At 41.9% G+C, this 18,314-nt stretch overlaps 1 protein-coding gene and 1 non-coding gene across 3 annotated transcripts; both read right to left on the bottom strand.

Annotated features, from left to right (window-relative positions):
- Positions 1-3,036: 3,036 nt before the first annotated feature.
- On the bottom strand, positions 3,037-12,834 carry SLC25A3 (solute carrier family 25 member 3). 2 transcript variants are annotated; one of them, XM_066183436.1, is made up of 8 exons: positions 12,746-12,834; positions 12,434-12,590; positions 7,906-8,027; positions 5,199-5,378; positions 4,902-5,083; positions 4,025-4,197; positions 3,482-3,592; positions 3,037-3,371 (listed from the first exon to the last, which is right to left on the bottom strand). In XM_066183436.1, exons 2-8 carry the CDS (start codon positions 12,582-12,584, stop codon positions 3,211-3,213), a joined length of 1,080 nt encoding a protein of 359 aa, XP_066039533.1. In that variant the 5' UTR covers positions 12,585-12,590; positions 12,746-12,834; the 3' UTR covers positions 3,037-3,210. The 2 variants fall into 2 exon arrangements, with proteins under 2 accessions (XP_066039533.1, XP_066039532.1); XM_066183435.1 differs by lacking the exon at positions 7,906-8,027 and adding an exon at positions 7,627-7,748.
- Positions 4,493-4,732, bottom strand: LOC136290369 (small nucleolar RNA SNORA53). The gene has a single exon (XR_010721099.1). It is a non-coding gene; the product is annotated as a small nucleolar RNA SNORA53 (small nucleolar RNA).
- Positions 12,835-18,314: the final 5,480 nt, after the last annotated feature.

Genomic DNA, 18,314 nt, shown 5'->3' with positions numbered 1-18,314 from the left:
TAATTTAGTTTTCAGGTACAAAACTGGCCAATATTTATATTTGTCAGCAACTTGAAAGGAAAAAAAACAACCCAAAAGCCAGCAAGAGCATTAAGTGATCAATAATGAAAAATTATATGAGCAAAGTAATCCCAAAACAATAAAATCTACTTTTAGACACCAGAATATCTGCTCAGCCAAGAATTTCCTGCTAGCAGTATCTTTCTCCCCAGCACTGAGTTACAAAAATTGTATTCTTTAACAAGGCCATGCAGCTATTAAGCTCATCTACCCAAGGTACTCATATTTGCTATAAAAAAGCAGAATGTTTATTGTTTTCACTGTGAACTACATCATTTCTATGTAGAAATGTAAATGAGTTACAACTATTTGTATTATTACAGCCCATTTTAAAATGATATGCAACAGACATTTCCGCCCGTATCAGAGTCAGCACATTCCATCTGTAGTACAACCTGATACAAACACCGTGTGCAAATGCAGTTGTTACTCCAAATTTATATATACGATATGCTTTAAACCAGAAAGCTCATCTCGGCTCCAAAACCAGCAAGAAAATATGTTTTCTCCTTCATAAAATATACACAAGCAGCATATACATAATCCATGTTTTACAGAGCACTTTGGGGTTTAGTGATGGGTCTGGAGTTACCCAAGTTCAAAATGGGGTACCCCTTTTTGATACATTCCTTGCAATGGAAGTGTAAATCCATCAAAAGCACCACTGCTCCATCTCAACCTTCGGAAAATGTACCAGGCATTATGCACAAAGCAGTTATCAATAACAAAGTTGACCTTTTAAATGCATTTTAATACTACGTTTTTCCCACTGAAGCTTATTTAAAATACCAGCAGGTGACCCTTTAAACAACACCCTTTTCCTAACAAGCATCTGAACAATCCCATGGCTGAATGTCAATGAAGCTGGCAGCTGCAAGGCAATTCTCTCCCCCTCTTGAGTTTTCCACTGAAACACAACACTGCAAGGAGCACTAAGTGTATTTTCCCTTTCTCAGTTACAGAAGGGGAACTACTGGCTGCTCCTTGTAGTCTTACCTCAGAGCTACCTTGATAAAATTATCTGAGCATCTTTAAAAGATAGTTTCAGGTCTACCAGTGAGCAATGAGAAAATGGACTTAAGATTCTCTTATTATTGTACGTAATTTTAAAATCTGTGCAACACTGACTCAATCCTAGAGAAAAATTGTGCGATTTTGCTCCACATACAGAATGAGAGTCTTCAGAAATTTAGCTCAGCGCTAGATTGCTTGACAGACTACCTCACTACATGAGCCAAGCTTGTCTCACTCTTCTGCCAGCCTTAAAATTTGACTTCAAAGTAGTGCTTCACTTTCCCCAGGATTAGAAGGAACTTTCAGCAAAGAAAAATCTACTGAGTTAAAACATGCCTCTAAAGAAACTGATATCCAGTACACAAAAGTGACAGTTTTGCCTAGCAAGCTGCACCATACACACAACTTCAAAAGGTGATTTAACATCAAGTCTTGATACAAGATCAAGTCATAGTAAAGGCTTTTCTCCAAGGAAGCTCTTACAAGCATTTAATGACTCATTAAATAATTTCAGAGCTTCCCATTCACAATGTTGAAATAAGATTTATATACTTTCAGCATTAAATTATTTTAATTCAACAAGTACTTGTACAAGAATATTATTTAGACTTAGGGTATTTGACCTTGCTGTGTAACGCAGGCAGATACCAGCCGCTCTAGGAGTGCCTTTATTACTGTCACAGTGACAGGGAAATGGTGTAGTTTTAGCTTTTACTCTGCATTCTGAAAGGCAGCAATTGAAAATAAGGCCCAGCTTTCTTGTTTAGCATGATCATTCAAAATCTTGGAGTTGGAGGGTTTTCCTAGGGGGTGAGAAGCTCAATGCTACAATAGCAGGCACATCAGACTCCAGCAAGATGCAGCAGTCAGTACATTTATGCTATTCCAATGGCACCTGCCTGATTAAGTAAAGAGGAAGAAGCAGTATAACATAGGTGAGTGCCAAGCTAAGTTCAGTATCTACAGCTTTCATGCTGTAAGGCAATCTATCCACAGTATTGCAAAAAAAAAATCACATCAGCTCCAGTTCTACTTTGTGCACAAAGTAGTAGTGGATAGGGTGTAGTGATTACCAGCTGTGGGTTATTGAACAGGTGAAATGCAGAAGGCAGCATAATCACCCTTCACTAAAAGACTTGAGAAAAAAATTCAAAACCAAATACCTTAACACTGCCTTAACTCTCTCCTCTTGTGGGCTGAGGAGCATGTATTTCTTCACATCAAGGTCCAAAACACCTAGTATGGCTCCTTGTGCTACAGAAATACATGGTTCAACAATAATTTAGTATTAAACTAAATTCAGAAAAAAACCCCATACCTGAAATAAAAAACTACAGCTGTAGCAAATGTAGGGAAAACCTTGTGTTTCAATTTTAATTTTATTGTAAAGCTGAAGTATGCCAGTAGTAGTCAAATATATATGAAAATCTTTATTAACATCAGCTTTTCTCCAGTTAAGAGGTAGCAATTACTGTTTAATTCCACACGATAATCAGAAGGGCCAAGTTCTTTGGTGTGGTTCAAAGCCAACAGAAGCAGAAATTAGTCAAGTAAGCGTAAGGTGAATTGGGATGACCATCCCAAGGCAGAAAGAGCTCTAGTATGCATAAGGTTCCTTTTATCTCTGTGGGGAACACTGATACCATGACTAGGATGCCCAATCAGACTCCAGTCCCATCCCAGCCATTCAGGAGTTCAGCTGTTCCACAGTAACAGCTTATTACCGACAAATGATCAGTGGGCTCAAAGTGCAAGGACAGATTCTTGGCACTTGTCTGGAAACAGTGACAGCCTAATATTGGTTTTTAATTGGAAGAGTAAGATTTCTCTTGTTTCTAAAGTGTAGAATGGGGTATTTTCTTTTAAATTTTTTTGGGGGAAGAGGGGGAAGCCAGGAGAGTATTTGAGGTATCTGCTACTATGAAATGAAGCTTACATATGCAGTAGTAAACAGACACTAAGCACTCTGTTTCTCATTTATTTCAGGCAATGACAGTGGTAGAATTTAAACCCTCATGTGAGATGAGGGCACAACCAATAATGACATTGTATAGAGTTTGTTTTCTACACAGTCAAATATATAAAAGTTTCATGAAACTCATCACTGGGACAGTCAGCAGTCAGTCCATGAGTTGTCTATTCAGTTAGACCAAGCTTCTTCTTCAGAGATTCTGGCATTTCAGGTGGAGGTGGGCGAGGAAGTCTGAAATAAACCTTGACAGAATCGTAGATGAACCACTGTAGTGCAGTCAGGGTACCAATCATAATGATACGCGCAAACAGACCTTTCCATACACCTGGAGAGCAAACCATAAAGCATGAGCAGCATAAAATGGCATGGAAAAAAGAAATCCTCCCCAAAACACCAGAAACATTTGATCCAAAATACATGAAAGTAAGAATATACCTTTGAATCCAAGCCTCATAAGAACCTGTGAAGCTGAGCTGCCCTTTTCTTTGTTCAACACAGACACCACAGAGTCAGCAGGATGGGAAACAATTGCACAGAATACACCAGCTGAAAGAATAATTTGACATTAGTTCTGCGGTGTTTTAGCTGTACCACTACTGTGTAGACTAAGTACAACCAGCTGAAACTTCTGAACAGAACAAAACAACCAGAAAAAAACTTCTGAATCTCTGGATACTGAAAATCCTCCTTGCATCCAAGGATTCCCAAGACTGAAAAGGTGCAAGTTTTCATTTAAATCAGCAGCAGTTTTTATATCTGGCCATCAACACTGGTAACATACAGGAGCAATTAAGAATAGTGTCCTATTACAGACCCATCCTCCCCTAACAGAATGATTATAGTTATTTCCCCGGCACATTTTAAAGTAGCAAGTAAGTCCTCCCACGTTAGTGACATATGCTTAATACTCTGAAAAGCAACAGGTCTCTAGATTTGTAGTAATCCATTTATGAATTGTAGGACTTAAAGATTCCTTACCAATATAGCCTGCAACAAATGTGACTACCAGCTGTTCTCCTTTTGTACATTCACTTCGTGGCTTGGGAACAACGTACTTGTAGAGAGCTTCAACAGTACGTTCAAAGCAGGCAAATTTCATCATTGTGTATGGAATCTGTCTCATCCATAGTGGAGCAACACCTTTATAGAAACTTAATCAGAGAAGATACAATCTTAGTTTTATTTTCTTCAGTATTTAAAGTATATTTCTGACCTGAAATAAATTAGCTTATTTATTGCTGCTACAAAACTTCTATATACTGACCTTGTAATGCTGTCAGTACCTAGAGAAATTTGAGTTGTATTAATTCCTGAGTACCACCTTCAAACAGCAACACAAATTGAAATTCTCCTGATCCCCAGGCTGCAGTGCAGTTTCTTTAGTCACTTTTCAGATTACAATGCACTGCAGTAACGCAGTACTGATACTACTAGTGTAGTAAGGCTAATGTCTGCATACCAGCCAAGTCCTGATAGTGAGGTATGACCTGTACATCTACAGCCACTTCTATCAGAACAGAAAGCTAACATGCAGTTATATTACTCTCACATGCCAATGACTCAAGCATCTTTGACTGTACAACCAGGAAGTTGCTGAGTATCTCTGACTGGAACTGCTAGAAACTGAGGTTAGCCAGCAGAACTCAGCACAAAGATACTCACAAAGATGGATCTAAGGAGCATGTGGAACCAACAGCCACTTAGCACAGATTCCCTGGAGTATGTTAACTTCTTGTCTTGAAATACAAAGACCAAAATCTATTACAAGCCAAGGCTAGAATTAGTTATAGCACCAGGTCTTCTTTAAGAAAATGTACTAAAACCAAGAAGGTGAATTAAAGGAAGGGATGCTTACGCCCAGATGCCTTCTTCTGCAAACATTTTGGGTAAAGCCTGCCGTAGAGTGTTCGCATATCCAGGCTGTGTTTGAATACGAACTTTAGCAGCTTCCATTGGAGCCAGAGCAATATCAGCAAAAAACTCCGCACTGGCAGATGCAGCTAAATATAGTGAAGTACGCCACAAATAGGCATTTTCCTGAAAGGAATTTCAACGCACATTTTTCATTAATAAATCAGGCTTTTGTGATTACTCCTTACCACTAATATTATGCTGCGGACATACAGCTTTACATTAAACATTTAAGGCTTACCTCTCCCAACATGTTGCCATACAGGATTTTGAAAACTTCATAGAAACCAAATTTACAAAGCCCTTGCATGGAATAGCCAATAAAGGTTGGAGCCCATCCCTTAGCCAAGCCGCGAACACCATCTTCATTGATTGTCACTGAAAATCCATTGAAGATGCTCTTGTATTTTTGTGGATCAACCTAAACAGAATAGACGGTTAAATGTTGGCTACAGCACACTATTTTCCTTCTCATAGCCCCATCCAAAATTTTAAATTTTTCTATTCCTCAGACAGCTGGCTTCCTGCAATTCCCTGGACAGAGTACACAACTCACCACGAAGTTACAGTAATGTAACCATAATGGTTACTTGCTAGTCTCAAACCCTGACTTATTGTAACAGCCAATATGTTCCTTAATAGTCAGAAACCACTAAATTGAATTTTGTTTCACTTTAATTCTCCAAATCAACAATGTAACTGTCATGAAAAGATTTACTGAAATCACTGTTTTAACACTGTCAGTGGTGTACTGGTGCAACTATATATTGATCAGATTTTTAAAAAATTTAATGGGTCCTGTCAGCAATCTCATCTACTTTACACACTAGGCCTATGTACACTCAAGCATTGCCAGAACCCTAATGGTTCACCTGATTACTAATCAGTTTTTCCTGTGTCATCTCTCCACAGTCAGACTAATGAAGCAAAGTGAACTAAAGAGCACTCAAAAACTTCTACACTTGTACTTTCACTTGGCAATAAAGGCTACAAGCACATTGTCTTCCGCCTATAAAATTTTGAATGAGATTTTATTAACTTATCAGAAATTTAACACAGATTGACTTGAACAATTTTGTTTCAGGTGAAAGGAAGTAATTTAGCAGAAACCTTCCAACAGGTAATTAAGTCACATCCCACTGTTACTTTTCATATTTGACATCATCCAACAGCTCCTCAGAGGTTAAGAAGGAAGACATCAAACTGGATGCCCATCAAAGCTTTCAGAAAGAGCTATGTGACATGCATGCCAACCTGCACTGACTGGTATTTTGTCTTGCAGTCTAGGAACAACATGCTGGAGATCTAATTCACCTAAATATGTCCATTTTAAAAAGAGACATAATTTTAGAAAACTGAGTATTTAATTGGGCACTGTTAAATGAGACTATGTTCAAGTCAGAACCACGTTTAGTTATGAGGTGTGTAACAGGTATCCTGCTTTCAGTTAAACCATGGCAAAGGTGACCTCTTCTTAAAAAGACATGAGAGGGCAGCCAACAGGTTTCTTCCTGGAAGAAATTAGGAAGAATCTTCCTAGAAGAATTAGGAAGGATTAGTAACATGCTCTGTAGTGGATCTGTAAAGAGATAAATGCTGACAGGTTTTACAAGATCACACCTGGAATCCACATGGAACCTGCCTCCTGAACCTCCCTCTAAATGCTGGAGAGGAAAGGGGAAGTATCACCACCCTTACCAGGTAATAAATCAGAACTGGTAGCCCACTGAGCATGTCTGACGTGTTACAGATTTCCTAGTTTGAGACCAGACTTTCAGGTGCTCTCAAGAATGTGAAAAATTCTCTCTGGTAAACGTTGTTAAATAAAGGCCATTCAGCAGAACACAGTTTTGAAGAACAGCACATGCATATTCCTAGTGTGACAAGGAGGTCTGACTGATTCATAGTTCCCTCCTAATTTCAGGAGTTCTATAATTACAAAATGGCCATTTTTACAATCAATGTCAGCCTATGGAACAGGGAAATCATTAACTACTACATTTCCAGAAATTTACAAGTGTGTTTTAATTTGCTTCATTCTCACAGATTTGCCTGAATAAATCCATTAGTACACTTTCATCCATGGCTGCTCACAAAATGATTTTAATGTGCCATAAGTGCAATGCAACGATGCTCCTTTCAGTTTAATCAAAAACCGCTTCAAGGAAAGCAGGTGCAAGCATCAATGGCTTTCCTGATACCAAATCAAAGTTTTAGCCACTCAGCTCAAAGTGGCATCATTAGAAAATATCCAATCCTTAAGCCATGCATTGATATCCACGGTGTTAATGGATCAAATTACACATGCATGTCACTCCAGGCTAAAAAACGCAGATCCAAAAGATACTATTTCCTTACTCCAAAAGCACTGGAATAGTGCTGGACAGCCAACCATCCAGCAAAGTAACACTGTGGTGGGTGCCTTTAACAAATATAGTCAGTTAAACATGCCTTAAATGCTATCAAAAATAATGCATCCAGATTATCTGTAATACCTTAACTTCTCTTCAAAGTAATATTTTGCTAGTCTTACAGCAGTAGATTTGATAAAGCAGCATTCAAGTTTACTTGCTTCTTGTCAGCCACAAGACTGCATCCCTACTGTCAACTCTTAATATGCTGGCTAGATAGAAAAGAGAAGTTGAAGAAATGTTGAAGTTTATACAAACCTGCATACGACATTTCACTAAATCCAGAGGTACGACACCAGTGTGTGTCAGGCCACAACTTAGGACCCCACCAACGCCACAGAGAGCGTAAAACTTGAGCGAGCCATATTCACAACTGTATTCTGCAGCAAAAAATAAAGACACACCATGCTTTTATATAAACTCCATGCACGGTTGGACAGCCATGTCCAGGGTATAGTTTTTGCCTCCAGTTCATTAGTAATTAAATATACCACAGTAAACATGCTCTGTCATCACATACCAACATGCAGAACAAACCTGCATTCTGCATTTAACCAGGTCTAGAGGAACCAGTGCCGTATGTGTTGTTCCACAGCTAATAATCCCACCAAGGCCACAAAGCACAAAGAATCTGTTTGAGCCATAGGCACAGCTGTATTCTAGTTAATTGGAAAGAATTACATACATATGATCAATCACAAATAGTAACAACGATCAGAAAAGAAAAAAAAATAAGTGCTACTTTCTCAAAAGTATTAAACTGAAATAATCTCCAACACTGTATTACATGATTAAAGTGTTATAATGAAAAATAATTCTTTTCCTTTAAATTAAAACATTTTGAACTGACAAGATTTGATTCTAAGCCTTCCAAATTGAATTTGATCCTTTAAATAAGCAAAGGAAGAAACAGTGCAGTTTTAGCTCACAGCACACTAAAACCACAGAAATTAATCTCAGAAGTTACTAGCAGAAGCTATGACTCAAAGTTGCAACGTACAACTTCTTATATCCAGGAATTAAGGAAGAATAGTATTCCTCTAGTACTCAAAAGACAAAGCTTCTTTTGTTAAATATTCATGAGAGTTTAACTTCTGTATTTAAGTAGAAGAAAAATCTACAATATTGGTGTTGGAGGGATGCAGATATATTTTCAGGTATTTCTCGGATTATTTACACACATTTTTTGTAAATTATCCTTCAAATACAGAATCTCAAAAGTATACAGCTTGTTTAATGAAACTACAGATTGCTATTTATCATCCCATTGAAAGCTCATACGCAAGGTTCATTAAAAAATCTTTCACGTCACATTTAATAAAGAGATACTTCACATGCAGTGTTCTATACAGTGTATATACTGTATATAAACCCATCCAATCTTAAAACAAGTTATTAATTTTCACATATTCCTATACAGCAAAGTTACTGGAGCTGAAAAAAAAAATTTCTTCTTTCATTTTTGAAGAAGCTACAGAGGCTATGAGTGAGTGCAAACAAAAACCACTCAAATTTACAATGAACAGTACAAAATAAGCATAAAGTAGCAGCACAGTTCTGCTGCCATGCTCAGCATTTTGATATAAGTAAAAGCAAAACTAATATATTGAATAAGCACACAGATAATAATAAACTATGTAAAAAATATTCTCCAAAGTAGAAAGACAATCTTTTGCTACTAAATCTACTGGTGTCACTTCAATATAATGGAATAGACATTAAATTGTTACAACTTAATAAGAACTACCTCCAAGAAACACTAATGAAAACTAAAAGAGGGCAAAGGTCTACCTTATGCAGAGTGTCTTTGCCGTCTTTCTGGTTCTGAATTCCTCTATGAACATCAACAGAAACTGATGATGTTCAACAGCACCAAGACAGTAGCAGATAACACTAGCAGGCTTATCCAGCTCATAACTTTGCTAACATAACTTTTAAAGGAACTCGATCCCATAAATGCTCCAGATTTTACATTATGTTTTATATTTCCATTTTTCACCTTACTCTTAAAAATTAATCATACAGTAAAAAGCATTTTTTCTTTAGTCAAAACAATAAATACCAAATCACAGATGCCACAGTGAACATAAGTTAAAAGCTAGGAATCAGTTATCAGAATAACTTATTTTTAATTGAGACACTGCTAAAGATTGTAAATATGCTGGTCTGGGACTAACACCTAGCTCCAAAACAGCTTGGCTACGCTAGCAGATTTGCAGACAGCAGAAACAGCCTTTTTACAACTTTCAGAATGGCTGGTTAAACACACACAGATCAGGCAGGTGTCATCAGAGAACAGACTCCAGGTCTGTTAGGGGCAGCTCTGTCTAGCTGTGTCTTTGGCCAACAGCACCACAGCCCTGCAGCAGCTACCATGCTGCCCAGATATCAGAACTGTTTGTTAATACTGCCTTATTCACAGTAATTTGGAAGTCATACTCCTCAAATGACAGGGACAGACCTTTACAGTAGCCACAGAAAAGTACAATTTTATGCATGTGCTGTATTACAGTGCTATTCAGACTGACCTGTCAGCCTGGTGTTCAAGTACAGGAATTAAGAAAGCCAGTATCAATTAGGCTTGAGCTCTTTAGAGGTGCCTAGGTTTGTAGTGGTACAGTAATATTAGGGAAATAAAGCCACAGATAATCCTGGACTTTCTATTTGGGAAGTAGAGTCAAATTTTTTGAAAGCCATAACTTGAGAAGAGAACCAGCTGAACATGCAGTACAGAGGTCAAGAAAGTCATTCTAACATACCCAGGTACTGATTTAAGACAAACACCCTTAAGGTGCACAAATATGAACATATGGCATAAAAATATATCTACTCTGTTGAGACAGCAACATTGTAATTATTTCCTATCTCTGCTTTCAATCTGACATGTTAACAAGGACAAATTCCATGAGTGGGTCATAAAATACTTGGTCTCTGAGCTGTTGTGGTTGATGCCCTGAGCTGATCTCAGAAGGCCAAGTGGTTTGTACTGACTTTGTGTGACCTTGTGCAAGTTCAGATATCTTCTGCAACGTGTTATGCTCTCAACACAAAAGCCAGAGAACCAACTGGTACATGAAATAATGAACTCAGCAAAACAGATTATAAAGACTGAAACCACCTTTGACCATAGCTGCCAACAATCAGGATAAAGATTAAGCATAATGCTTTAAAGACATAAGTGCACCTACTGAATATACCTACAATACCAAAGAGCAATTCAGGGCTTTAGTTAGCTGGCAGCAGGATCACTACACTGAAAGCCACAAATGATTTCTTGTAAGCTTCATTCAACCTAACCTGTCTCTCCTTCAGGTATTACATGAATGTTCATGCAAGACCACTAAAATATTTCAATAATCACGGTACTTCAGAAGAGACAGCTTCCTGAAAACAAATCTTACTTTTTTTTCTTTAAGATAAACCAGAGAGACACTTTTAAGTTATTGACAGTTTAAGAGAATTAGAATTTTAATGTCCACCTCTACTACTGTGCATTCCTTCAGATGGACCTTAACAGGTTGGAGAGGCATGCAGAGAGGAACTGAATTAAGTTCAACAAAGGCAAACGTAGGGTCCTGTACCTGGAATAGCCCCATGGACCAGCACAGGCTGGGGGCCAACCTCCTGGAAAGCAGCTCTGCAGAGAAGGAGCTGGGGTCCTGCTGGACAGCCAAGCTGTCCATGAGCCAGCAGTGTGTCTGTGTGGCCAAGAAGGCCACTCCAACTATATCCTGTAATGCATTAGGAAGAGCACTGCCAGCAGCTCGAGGGCAATCCTCTCCCTTTACTCAGCCATAGTGAGGCTACATTTGGAGTGCTGTGCCCACTACTGGGTCCCTCAGTACAAGACGGACATGGAGCTCCTGGAGCAAGTCCTGGGGAGGACTACAAAGATGATGAGGAGACTGGAAGACCTCATTTACAAAGAAAGGCTGAAGGAGTTGGGTCTGTTCAGCCTCAAGAAAAGACGACTGGAAGGGCACCTCACCATTGTCTGTAAGTATTGATGAGAGGGTGCCAAGAGGATAGATCCAGGCTCTTGCCAGTGGTGCCAAGGAACAGGACAAGAGGCAATGGGCGGACACTGATACAGAGGAAGTTCTATCTGAATATAAGGAAGAACTTCTTTACTGTGGTGACCACAAACTGGAACAGGCTGCCCAAAGAGGCTGTGGAGTCTCCCTCCCCGGAGATATTAAAGAATGAGGACACAATCCTGTGCAATCTACAGTAGGATGACTCTGCCTCAGCAGGGAAGTTGGACCTGTAACGATGATCATGATGACTGACTGTGATCCTTCTAACCCTTACCCATTCTATGGTACTCCAAGTATCATCAAGGTCTGACCTTCAGAAAGCAACAAACTGACTGGGAAACATAGGGGAAGCACTTGCACTTCACTCTTAAGTGCATCCCTGTATCTTAAATAGCAAGTTACCTGGTGTACACCCCACAATTAGTAAAAAAAAAAAAAAAAAAAAAAAAAGAAAAAAAACTAGAAAAGAATAGCAGCAAGGACCCCTAATGCATCTAGATGCTCAGGTGCCCAGCTATAAATAAACTGCTGAAAAAAATAAGAGAAAAAGGGGAAAAGGATGGGAGAGATGGTCTTTCGAATCCACAGATTCACTTATTCACTGGTCTTCTCCACCGATGAAAGAAGTACGGGCCTACAACCTCAGTGCCCGAGGCTGCAGGCCATGCAGAGCCAGAAAAAGCGCCCTCTGCTCCCCAAGACAGAATCTAAGGGGGTCTCTGTGATTAATCGGCACTAGAACCTTCCCGTGTCCTTTCCCGGCAAGCCCGGATCCCTCCTGCTCCTCAGCACACACCGCGGGGAGAGCGGAAGCACTGCCAGCGCCTCCCCCCGCCCGTGCCCTTCCTCGTCCTCCAAGCAAGCGCGTAGGCCCAGCGCCGGCCCCTCCCGGCCCGGCCGAGCCCCGCTGAGCGCTGACATTCCCTGCGCCGCCCTGGCGGGCACAGGCCCGCCCTAGGGGGGGCAGCGCAGGCACCGCCAGCCCCGCACGCCCGCGGGCCTCGCCTCCGCCGCTGTCCCTCTCTCACCTTCGTTGGCGGACGCGGCCGCCAGGCCTCGCCGCGTGGCGGGGGCCTCCGCGAGCTCCGCCGGGCGCTTTCTCACGCCGTCCTGCACCAGCTGGAAGTGCGGCGCGTAGAACGGGTTGTGCCGCGCGAGCGGCGCGATGGACGAGAACATGGCGACCTGAGGCGGGCGAGAAGAGCGGAGCGACGTGAGACCAGAAAACACCACCACGGCGCGGCCGCCGAGCCCCGGCCCCGCATCCGCGAGGCGGCCCTACCGCCCCGAGGCTACGCCCGGTTCCCGGCGAGCGGGCGACCCGCGCCACCCCGACTCACCTCGCAAGATGGAGCCGCTGCGGCAGAGGCTGAACGCGGGCCCCGCGCCGTCACCTTGTCCTTCGCCGCGCCGGGGGCGGGGACGCCGCGCAACGACACGCGGCGCGATTGGCGGAGGCGCCACGCCAACCGCCGCGCACGCGCGGCCACCGCCCTCCCGCCCCGCGGGGCCGCGCCCGCGCTCGCTCCGCGCCTGCGCCGAGGCTGCTCTCAGCGCCCCGGCCCGCCGCGGCTGCGGCTGCGGCCCCGCGCTGGCAGCCTGCGGCCCGCAGCTCGGGCTGTGTGAGCGCGCCCTGCGGCCATAAACCCCGCGCCTCAGCTTCTGTCCTTCCTTATCGCCGCCCGGCTCGGGGAGCTTGCCAACTGCGCCACGTGCCTCCCGCAGCCTTGCCCCGGGCAATGACAAACCGGAGCCAGGCCCGAACGCAAGTTCCCTGTGCTGGCCTTGACCCGTGCTCTGCAGCACTCACATCGAATCATGAAAGCATCAGGGTTGGAAGACATGTTTAAGGTCAAGTCCAACCCCTTGCATCGCGCCCATTTTTTGAGATTAGTTTAAAGAAGTCCTCGGTATCACCCCAGGTTCCAGGTCTGGTAATCACATCTACTAATACTTTCTAATCACTGTCTGGTAAACACACAGGATGCAACTCCCTCACCAGAGAGCTCACCCCTCTCACCAGACGCTGGCTGTAGAACTGTCAACCCAAGCACAGATCTAGTCAAATCTAGCACTAAGCACTGTCTGCAGACTCCCTGGCCGAGTTCCACCTTCGGAGGGTCAGCTTGCCGGGCGTCATGACACAGCCTACGCTACAACGGCTGCAGCTGCTCACAGAATTGTTTCTTACTAGTTTGTTAAAAGCAGAATGTTATGTAACACAGGACCTAGGCTTGGCCTTACCTACCTTTAACTATGCCTTTTCCAACACTGGGTGATTTCACTCATTTTAGTGACTTACGTACTGCAAGACAAGTGCACAGACATGTTCAGCTCTCCAGTTACCAAAGAAGCAATAACTCCACTTTTTCATTGTTTTGATCATATTCTTTTGATTATCTAGTGTGCCGCAAGAGCATACACAAAGAAGCCAGGAAAGCAAGAGACCCGTGCTAAACATCCCAGCTCTTACTTCTGAGCAAATGACAGCATACCAGCAGCACCACACTGAAGAAACACCCCAGCTTTGGTCAGCTCAGGGGCTCCTGTCAAACTTCCAAGGAAGGCCCTTGGGCCCTGGCTCTACTCGCTGTCTCGGTTTGGAAAGAGGTATCTGCCAGGGGAAAGATGGAGTTTCCCTTGGAATGGAGAATGTAAACCACTCCCCCTTTTTTCCAATTATAAATTTGCAGTTAGAGGCTCTCAGACGAAGATTTGGGGAGAGGAATAGCAGTTCTTTACTAGTATGTATAACAAAGCAAACAAAAACAATAACTACAGCATTAATAACAAAACAGTACCAAGAACCTTGAGGGCTTTGCTTCACAAAAACCCAGGCCAGTTTGGTCTCGGTGCCCCTGCAGGATCCTTAGAGCACTAGGCTAGAAAAGTGGAGAGTCCCGGGCTGGTACCTGGGGCGGCAGGATGTCCCCGGCAGGGCAGGGGGATGCAGGGTCACACTGTAGCAAAAAGAACAGTGCCGAAGAAGCCGCGATGACGGGGCAGGGCTGGCCCAGCTCCAGCAGGGCAGGCAGAGAAGCTCAGAATTCCAGGGCACACGAGCAGATGATGATAGATTTCCTAGGACTGGACTGTCTGGTGACAGTGAACTCCTCCTGCAGCACAGCAGCCTGGCCGTTCTCTCTCCTGAAAATGCTGAAAGCCAGAGAGCCAAGCTGCCCCCAGCTCTGTCCTTTACCTGCCCCAGACTCGCGTTATCTCGCGTTATCTCCCCCTCCGAAAGCCGGCCACCTCTTTGGTCAAGCACCCTTAAGCACCCAATACTTAGTCTCCTTAGTAACTTATGGGAAAAAAATTCTTTAGAGTAAAAAAGGAACAAACCTAACCCCCCACACTTGCTCCATTTCACAACAAAGTTGTGAATCCAGGGAGACTGTCCTGCATGGACAAAACTGCCCAATAGCACTGTCACAGATGTCAAGGTTGGTTAAGTACCTCTTCAATAAACTACACTCCAGCTGCTCAAGTAGGAAAAGGTCAAATGAAACTCACACTCTTCAAATACTTTCGTTTAGCAACCAGTTGAGAGCCCAAAGTGCTGTTGAGTTCATTGCCACTGGCAGCAGTGAAAACAATCCAGAATTGTTCCTTTTGCCAATACTTGTTCTGCTCTACTCACTTGCATCTAAACAATTATTGGTAACAATGTTTCATTCAAAAGCCAAACACTGACACTTAGTTTCAATTATGTGGTAACCTCTAAACATGATTGACATTTGGGCTCTATTGAAACTGCAAATAAATGATTACAATTCTTACAGATTCTTCCAGTTTTTAACATCTAGAAAACCTCTGTTCCTTCCAATTATAAAGGATGAGCAGATAACTATTTATAGACATCTAATGGCAATTTCTGTGCACAACTATACAGAAGCTTATGAGTTAGTCTGTAGAACTTTTCTGGAACAAATTGTGAGTTTGGTTTCTAAGTGACAATTAACTTCTAACATCTGTACTATCAACAAGAACTACTAAACAGCAATCTAACATAGCCCCATGAAAATACAGGGATAATATATCTTCTTGCTGAATACATATAATTAAACAAACAAACAAACAAAACCAAACAAACAACCACAAACTACACCTTTTCCCAGATGTGAAGGAATAAAACAGCAATAGCCTGTAGTTCAAACCACCTAGATTAATTAATTTCTGAAAGACAATGCAGGTAGTAATAGGTGAAGATTGGAAAGATGTTACCTTCTAGTGTCAATGTCTGTCCAATTCACAGTAAAAAGAACTATTGTAAATTAAATCCATCTTTTTCATCAGTAGCTCTTTAAGTTTCATGAGGTTAGGAAAATTTCAGTTTGCAACTCCGGAATGTTCTTGATTTCATCTATCCTTCTGTTGTAACACCTACCACATACCCTCTTCCATTTCCCATCCCAATTTCACCTCAAACTGCATACAATCAAGAGAATGCAGGCTAGTTCCCGTCTTACAGTAGCTTTTCACAGGTCTAACATTTTGGTGAAGCCTGCAAGCTAAATCAAAGCTCTTACGATCTTGTTTCCCAGGTGACCTTGTTTTCAAAAAAATAAGGGATACTGAAACAACCATCCACGCCTTGGATAACCAGGTTAGCAGAACAGCATATGCTTGGGTTGTAAACTTGTATTTTATATGCACTTTTCTTGTTTCAACACCAGAACTACTAGACTGTTGCATTGTGATACTGCCTGTCCCTGAGAGCAACCTGCGCTTTCGGGGCCTGGAGCACTCTGCTAATAAAGAGCTGACGATAAAGGCGAGGAGACGGGGTCCTGTTTGGAAATGAGTGCTGTTTATTTCGGTGCATGCAGAGGAGACAGTCTTGAATGTGTTCCAGGGGCAAGAGAGCTCGGATTGGGCCGAAGGTACAGGGTTAAATACAAGGAAGGAGTGGATCTGAGGGATAGGTTCCAATAGGGACAGGGTACAGTGGTGCATTGGAGGGGCCAGGGACTGGGAAAACCAATGGGATAACAGAACCTAAGGAATGTTAACATATGGCTGCAAAGGTCCATGGGAGACGGACTCTTTTCACCCTCACCTAAGCGGTGTTTTTCTCATCTGCCTCAGCCCCTTCATGGCTGAAGCATAATAACCTTGATGGCAGGCCCTTGAGCCTCCGCAACAGACCATGGTTCTAGAGCCAGTAATGGATCAGGCTTTACAGCCCAAGGGAAACCTTAACTTGCAGCATTTCCTTCACCAGGATCCAAGTTTCCAAGGTTGAACAACAGCAGTCACATTATCACAACACAGGAAGTAGTGAAACCTCTATTCTTACTCATTGCTGCTGTGGATATCCTTGTCTAGTATTATTTTTTTTTTTTTAATTCTCCTCACACATTCATAGTTTGTATCTATAAAGCATCACTTTTTTATTTTTTCTTTTTATTTTTTTTCCCTAAAGAACAAATAAATAAGACAGTGCAGTTACTATGTTTCAACCACAGACTACCAATGCTAATAAAGAACTTCACTGAGGTGGAACAGGAAACTTGCAGGATTTTTTTTTTTTTTTTTTAATATCAGCATATACACACAACTTACAGGTGTCTATGCCACCTTAGGACTGCTTTACAAGTTCAATTAGGTTAGAGACTCTGTGCTGTCTGAAATATGCATGTACATATCCACTGTAGTAACTTGCTGTTGCAGTGGTGCACTTGCAGTCTGATACATCCCCTCATGAAAGAGAAAAGCAAGGCAAAACAGTTTTAGACCAAGATAGGCAGACTTACCAAACACACAATAAAAGTCATATTAACAGAGAAAGGGTATGCTGAAACACCTACCTTTGCAAACACAAAATTTGAAATTATACATCACAATGCACCCCTGTATCTATTCCACTCGATATGTTACTTAAGGCATATCATTTTACCAGCTTCATTTGCAATTACATAAATTTTACTGCTGAGTCTTCTTTGGCACCTGTATTATTGAAATGCTTTCTTTTTGTACTCAGCTCTTCTGCTTTGACTCTGCATAAACTAGTTAACATACTTTTAAAAGATATCTTGTCCGCAATACTAGCATAGAATGTAATTAGCAGGAATTTTTATACCAGAAAGAGTTTTCTAAGTTATGCCACAGGAAACAAAACACATAGACCGAGCCAATGAGGCATATGGAAACATTCTATAGGTCAGTGCTGAGCATGCTGTTAGCAAGTAAACTTGGAGAAGTTCTTTCATGCTGTTTCTAGTGCAAATACAAGTCAAGGTCTCAAAACGCACAGAGAATTTAAATTTAAGATCCTTCTTGAAAATTTTTTGTCTTAGAAGCTCTCATGCTCTCACCATGGATCAGATGCCGTAAGACTAATCTCAAGACTGCCAGTGAAATCCTCTAGTTATCTACAGCCTGCTAACAGGCTCCCAAGACTGGATGCATGTTGAAAGATTAGCACAGAATTTAAAGGCAACAACACAAGCTGTGTGTTAGCTCCAATTCAGACAGGAGATCAAGACCTGCCAGGTTTTCAGTACAGCATTCTCAGCAGTATGAGGACAAAACCCACAAAACCCAAAATAACATCGTCATGCCCATTAACTTCCCCAGGCCTTTTCCAGGCTTGTTGTGGCCCTTGTCCTAAAAGGGACTTCTTAAATACTTATTACAACAGAACTCCACTTCTTTTTGCATCTGGACTTTGGATAGTAGTTCACAAAATTGCTCTATTTTGTCATTGGTTCTGAAAGTTCAAGCTGGGTCTAAAAAACAAGATGAACTAATGGAACAAAAGTAAGAATGTGTAGAAGGAAGAAAAAAAAGGAACATCAGTGTCTATTGCTTCAGCACTTTTGATACAAAGACTACAGTACAATTATACACTGCAGCTTAACTTACACAGCAGTAGTTGAAGGCTTTAAGCACATACAGCTAACAGCA

This window comes from Chamaea fasciata, unplaced genomic scaffold (assembly GCF_029207755.1).
Source record: "Chamaea fasciata isolate MVZ Bird 193981 ecotype frontalis unplaced genomic scaffold, bChaFas1.0.hap1 SCAF_5, whole genome shotgun sequence".
Lineage (NCBI taxonomy): Eukaryota > Metazoa > Chordata > Aves > Passeriformes > Sylviidae > Chamaea > Chamaea fasciata.
This window is presented reverse-complemented; position numbering and strand designations above follow the sequence as displayed.